Here is a 6,000-nt window from a genome sequence, read left to right as displayed (position 1 = left end):
TATAAACTCTCTCCTTTTATTTCCAAGGACGCGCCAGAATTATATCGGTCAGGGAAATCACAATTTTGCAGAGAAACTAAGGTGATTGCAGTGGTAGGTGCCACTTTAATCTTGAAAAGCAGGATTGTATTTATTCCACTTTTCTCTTCTTTCTCTACTTCCCAACCCCTTTCAGTCCTCTTTCTTCATCATATGATTAGACCAAGAGAAAATGCTTTGTTTTATTTTTTAAATGTATTTTGTAAGGAAAAGGTATTTAGAGCGTTTACATAGAAAATCTACTTGTATTGATGGGTGGGTTGGGGGGAGAACTTTTCCACTAGGGTTTTCCATTTTTAAAAAACCGATAATACTTAAAATTATTGGCAAAGTCGCTTGTTATGTTCTTAGTGAGGTTCTTTGAGCGTTTAGTTTTTCTCCTTGAGAAACAGAGGAGCAGGAGTCATAAAATGAGTAATTTCTTTTAAACATCAAAACGAAAAAGACATAAGATTTTTAACATGAATGAGCTAGCCAAAGTGCCAGATGAATTACTTAAAAGAAACGAGACAATGAGCTTTCAAAAAAGTTCCTTTCTCTAAATTCAGGGACCCCTTCTTTAATGGAATCCTAGCAGCATGGGCCCTATCAGTGGCAATGCTCTTGTGTGAAGCTGGGAGATTTCAGATAAGGGAGTGAAGTGTATCTCTCCAGTAGGACTTTTCCCTTTCATTTTCTTTCATTTCCAAGACAAATTTGTAAATTGCAAATCACCACAGGTCAGATCCACAGCTTAGAGTGCTAATTCGCTTTGGAAGTGGAGAATGTGTGTGTGTGTGTGTGTGTGTGTGTGTGTGTGTGTGTGTGTGTGTGTGTGAGAGAGAGAGAGAGAGAGAGAGAGAGAGAGAGAGAGAGAGTTAGAGAGAGTGAGAATGAGCATCCCCGCTATTTTCAAAGCTGAAAAGTACAGAGGGAGGGGCGGGAGGCAGGGGGCCTGTCCCATTGGATTCCCTCATGCTAGTTCCGGGGCGGCTGGCTATAAAGGGCTTTATGCAATGTCTGGAGGGTGGAGAGTTGATTAGGAAACACTATGTCTCCACTGCAGAACGCGCTTTTCTTCCACAACTAGCGGAATAAGGTGCAAAAGCTGAAGGAGCAAGAAAAGAGAAAAAAAGCCACGTGGCTCTAGGCTCTTGCTGTTGGAGCCCCGCCTGGGCTCCTCAGCCCTCGGAACTGCGACTAGCATCCTAAGGCACCCATGGAACTTCGCTGCCATCGCCTCAGGATGGACCTTGGTACAGCCTCTGCCTGTACACTACTGATACTTCTTATTGCCTGCACAGCTCAGGTCAACTGCCAGGGTGAGTTACCACAGATCGGGTTCCCAGCGTCCCAGGGCTCCAAGGAGCCCTGTCCGAGAGCTGGACAGGAGGCTCCCTGACCCCGAGGAGCGATTAGACTTTCGCGTTCTCTCGCTATCTCTGGGACCATTCAGGTTGAGGACCATTAGGGAGTAGGTTGAAAGTTCCCCTTTCTAGGCCTTTTTCCTAAGGGAGGAGTGCAGGACCGACTTACGCTTGAAAGAATAGCCCGGTAGGTTTCATTGACAGTTTACCTCACTTTGACTCCGGGCTTTGTTCCTCCTGGGATTCCATCTCCCGTCCTCGCCCTTGCCCCCCACCCCCACCCCCGCCCCTTTCTTCCCTACTTGAAAATACATTCTACCTCACCCTATTCAATCTCTGCAAGGGCTAGACTATAGGAGGAATTGCAAGGACGGAGAAAGTAGTTCTGAAACTTGAGATTTATTTCCCAGCTCACTTTTTTGACTTGCTTTGACTTTCTTATCTGAGGCTATTCATTCATTTTAAAATCCTCTGACTTTTTTTCTCCCACTGGTACTTCCTTGAAAAGGGAGCCCCCTCCAAAAGTCCAAAGGGGGTGCATGTTCCCTGTTCCCTTCCATATTCTCTAAGAAGCAACTGCAAAACTTTCCTCCTCGTGACTCAAAGAAACAGAATCACGTAATGCCTATATCATCTGGGAGCCAATCCCAGGCAAAGAAGTCTGGGAACGGACTAGTGCAAAGTAGAGGTGATGGTGTTTGGAGCATGACTTTTCTTTCTCTTGTTAAAATGTGACTTATAGGGCTTCTGTTGCGTGTACGCCAGTGTGCGCGTCCGCTCATAATTCTGAAGAATGATTTCATTCATATAGACGTAATTGTTAGGCCTGAGACTATTTAAACTTCTTTCAAGCGGGTTCAGATCCAAGAATTTGGAGCAAAGGGGAAAGGCTTTAAGGGATGAAGGATTGAATGGAAGAGAAGAAAGAGCGGACAATTGGGAGATAGAAAGGAGAAAAGGAAAGAAAAGGAGCGAAAAGGAAAGTTAAGGAGGCAAGAGGCACACAAGAATGGGGGATGAAAAGAAGAAAGAAGGAAAAGGTGAAAACGTGGGTATGAATGAGGAGAGAAAGAGAGAGAAAGAGGAAGAAGATGAGAGAGGGAGAGAAGACAGAGAGAAAGAGAGAGACAGAGACGGGAGAGGGGAGGGCGGGGAGAGAGAGACACTCACACAGGGAGCTAGAGACAGAAAGAGGAGAGACAGACAGAGAGACGGGGTTACGGGGAGAGCCAGAAAGAGAAAGAGACAGAGAGGGGAGAGAGAGAGAGAGAGAGAGAGAGAGAGAGAGAGAGAGAGAGAGAGAGAGAGAGAGAGAGAGAGAGAGAGAGAGAGAGAGAGAGAGAGAGACCGTCTACAAGAAAGAGAATGAAAGAGTTGGAGAATGGGAGAACTTTTTTTTTCCTTGGGCTTTGTTGTTGCTAGGTAGCGGCTGAGAGCAGCATGTGACCAACAGACCGAGCTCCGCTCGGTGTAGGCTGCTGCAGCCACTGGTACTAATCTGGCTGTGAGGATGGAAGAGTCTCTCTTCTTACCTCCCTCTCTTTCCTGTTTCTTGGACAACTTAATTGCCCTACAATGAAAACGAAACCTTTATTGTTGAAGGATTAACAGAAGTAATATATTGATTTCTTTGAGCTGTATATTGGGGTTGAGGGGAGGTGATTCTGGAAGGCCCACATTGATGGGAAAAAGGAGGTGGTGGGTAAACTGGGGAGGACATATTCAAATGGTTAATCTGCTTTCTTTGCTCAACTCTTAGTGTAAGCTCCTTAGAGGGAATCAAGTAAGTATTTATACAGCAACTCCTGCTAACAGAACCCATTTCAGACTTGGGAAGAAATCTGGAGTCAGTTGACAAACTTTCCTAGTCCGGGAAAACTCATGTGGAGAGAGTGAGATAGGAAAGATAGATAATAATTCCTTTGTGTTTCTTCCTCAATGCTGAAAATGCAAGAAAACATAAAGCTGCTTTTTTCTTCTTCTGAAGGGTGGCAAGGTTGTATCTCATTTTGTAAGAAGGGCCATTGAATTGATTGAAACCTCCTGGCAAAAGTCTGGTGAGGGGAAGCCTTCATATTATTCATTTGGGAGTAGAACTGTTAGGTAGTTATAAATGAAATTTCTTTATATGTAGTCACTGAATGATGAATGATTACTGGTTTTAATATTTTACCCACTAACTACACTATGCCAGTCTGTCTATCTAGTATTTTTCTTTGCTATTCTATTCTATTTTGAAATAGGGGGCACTTGGCTATTATTATATTTTTAATGCAGCTCAAGGTAATACTTTTCCCATGCACCACTTTCTACAGAAGCCTTTCTTGGTCCCTTCAGCTGCTAGTAGTAGTTAGGTGGCACAGCAGTTAGCATGATGGGCCCAAATGAAGGAGAACCTGAAAGTTTAAATTTAACTTCAGACATGTGACTAGCTGTGTGACCCTGGGCAAGTCACTTAATGTTTATCTATCTTAATTCTCTCATCTGTAAGACAGGAATAATAATAGCTTCTTCACATGGTGGTTGTAAAAATTAAGTGAACTAATATTTGTAATGTGCTTTGTGAACCTATAAACCTTATATAAATGCTCGTTATTATTAGTGATCACTTTTCAACTCTTTTGTATTTCACTACTTTGCATTTGTTTTTTGTTTTTAAGCCCTTACCTTCTGTCTTAGAACCAATACTATATTGGTTCCAAGGCAGAAGAGCAGTAAGGGCTAAGTAATGGGGGTTAAGTGACTTGCTCAGGGTAACACAGCTGGGAAGTGTCTGAGGTCAAATTTGAACCCAGGACCTCCTGTCTCTAGGCCTGGCTCTCAATCCACTGAGTCACCCAGCTGCCCCCACTACTTTATATTTGTTGTATTTGCAATAATTCTGTAGATGCATATGTATTTACCTTTTCTCTCCCCAGTTAGAATATAAGCTCCTTGGGAATAGTGATTGTTTAATTCATTGTACTTGTGCTCCTACCTAAGGGCTTAATAAATATTTGTTGATTGACTTGTCAGTTGATATAAGTAGATCTGAGAAGCTGTTCTCTCCATACAAGGTAAAATCCACTTGCTTTTGGCTTACCACTTCCCTCCTCTAGGAATATGTTGCCATTTGTAGATTCTGCCTCTTTCTTTGGGAAGTTTTATTTTGCTCATTGAGCTTGCTTATAATGAGGTCCTCTTTTTCCATTGGTCTTCTCTTGCTTCTTTTCCATAGAAGCTGCTGTCTGCTTTACTACTTAAAATTCTACAGGTCATTCCTGAAGTGCTTCTTTGTTCCCCCCCTTTCATTTACATACATGTTACAGCTGTTATCATAGTCATAGAATTCTGGGGCTAAAGGGGGCTGTATAGGAATCTAGTGCACCCTCTTCATTCTGAAGAGAAGGAAATTGAAACTCAGAGCATAGAAATAATTTACTGAATGCCATTCAACTGGTTAATGTCAAAACCAGGACGTTGTCTTTCCATTGCAACATGTACATATCTTTGGCTAGCCCAATGAATCTGGCAGAGTTCTAGAAATCTGTTTTACGTCCTGAACCCAAGTTTTATATAAATGACCAAGGTGAACCAACTGAAGATATTGGATGTGTTTTATGTAGTAAGTCTAATCTTGCCATAGAATGAATTAGACATGATTAACATCCTGAAGATCTTTAGTTTGGTCTAAGATTTAACGCCATTTCAGTACCACACTTTGTGGTATCAATTTAGTCTCCCAAGGCTATGTTGGCCTTGTTAATCCATTTTTCTAATTCTTGGGCTATCAGAGCACATTCCTGAAGATCTTTGGCTATGAGTAGAGTTTCTAGTACAAGCAGCTACCTAACTGAAATTTCAAGCCCTCAAATCAATTGTTAGGTCATAGTTTTTCACAACCCCCTAAAAGGGAGCCACTACGTCTTGCACACTTTGAATCAATTTGAAAGCATTTTGAAAGTAGTGTCATTAACAGTGAAGAACAGTTGCTGAAATAACCAATTTTCTTAGTGACTTTTTTTTAAACCTTTACCTTCCATCTTGGAATCAATACTGTGTTATTGGTTCCAAGGCAGAAGAGTGGTAAGGGCTAGGCAATGGGGGTCAAGTGACAGCTGGGAAGTGTCTGAGGTCAGATTTGAACCTAGGACCTCCTGTCTCTAGGCCTGGCTCTCAATCCACTGAGTTACCCAGCTGCCCCCTTCTTAGTGACTTTTGCAAGCTATTGAACTACAAGAGTTTTCCAGGGAAATAACAATAGCTAACATTTATATAGTACCTAGGATATGCCAGACACTGTGCTAAGCACTTGATAACAATTATCTTATTTGATCTTCACACCAACCTTGAGAGGTGGATGCTTTTATTATCCCCATTTTGAGACAAAAAAGTTAAATGACTTGCTTAGTTGCACAGCTAGTAAGAGTCTGAGGCTGGATTTGAACTCAGGTCTTCTAGACTCCAGACCCAGCATTAGGAATAGAAACATATTCTAATGTTTTAATTGGGACTTACTGAGTGTTTTTAAGAGTACAAACCAGATTGATTAAAAGTGGACTCATTACAAGTAGTATAATGCCAGGAGTCTTGTGTCATTTTTTTTAATGAGATAGCTCTGATTTGGTGCCCATGG

At 42.0% G+C, this 6,000-nt stretch overlaps 1 protein-coding gene across 3 annotated transcripts in view; it reads left to right on the top strand.

The window, feature by feature from the left end:
* Window positions 1-1,035: 1,035 nt before the first annotated feature.
* LRP2 (LDL receptor related protein 2) overlaps window positions 1,036-6,000 on the top strand; it is a 253,034-nt gene continuing 248,069 nt past the window's right edge. For 2 of the 3 annotated variants that reach the window (XM_056793983.1, XM_056793982.1), the window contains exon 1: window positions 1,036-1,340. In XM_056793983.1, coding sequence (XP_056649961.1) covers window positions 1,238-1,340 — 103 coding nt within the window. In that variant the 5' untranslated portion in view covers window positions 1,036-1,237. Of the gene's footprint in view, window positions 1,341-1,986; window positions 2,426-6,000 lie in introns of those variants that run through there. The other variant, XM_056793984.1, reaches the window with a different exon arrangement.

Source organism: Monodelphis domestica, chromosome 4, assembly GCF_027887165.1.
Source record: "Monodelphis domestica isolate mMonDom1 chromosome 4, mMonDom1.pri, whole genome shotgun sequence".
Taxonomy (NCBI): Eukaryota; Metazoa; Chordata; class Mammalia; order Didelphimorphia; family Didelphidae; genus Monodelphis; species Monodelphis domestica.
Note: the sequence above shows the minus strand (reverse complement) of the source record. Positions and strands in the feature narration are given on the sequence as shown.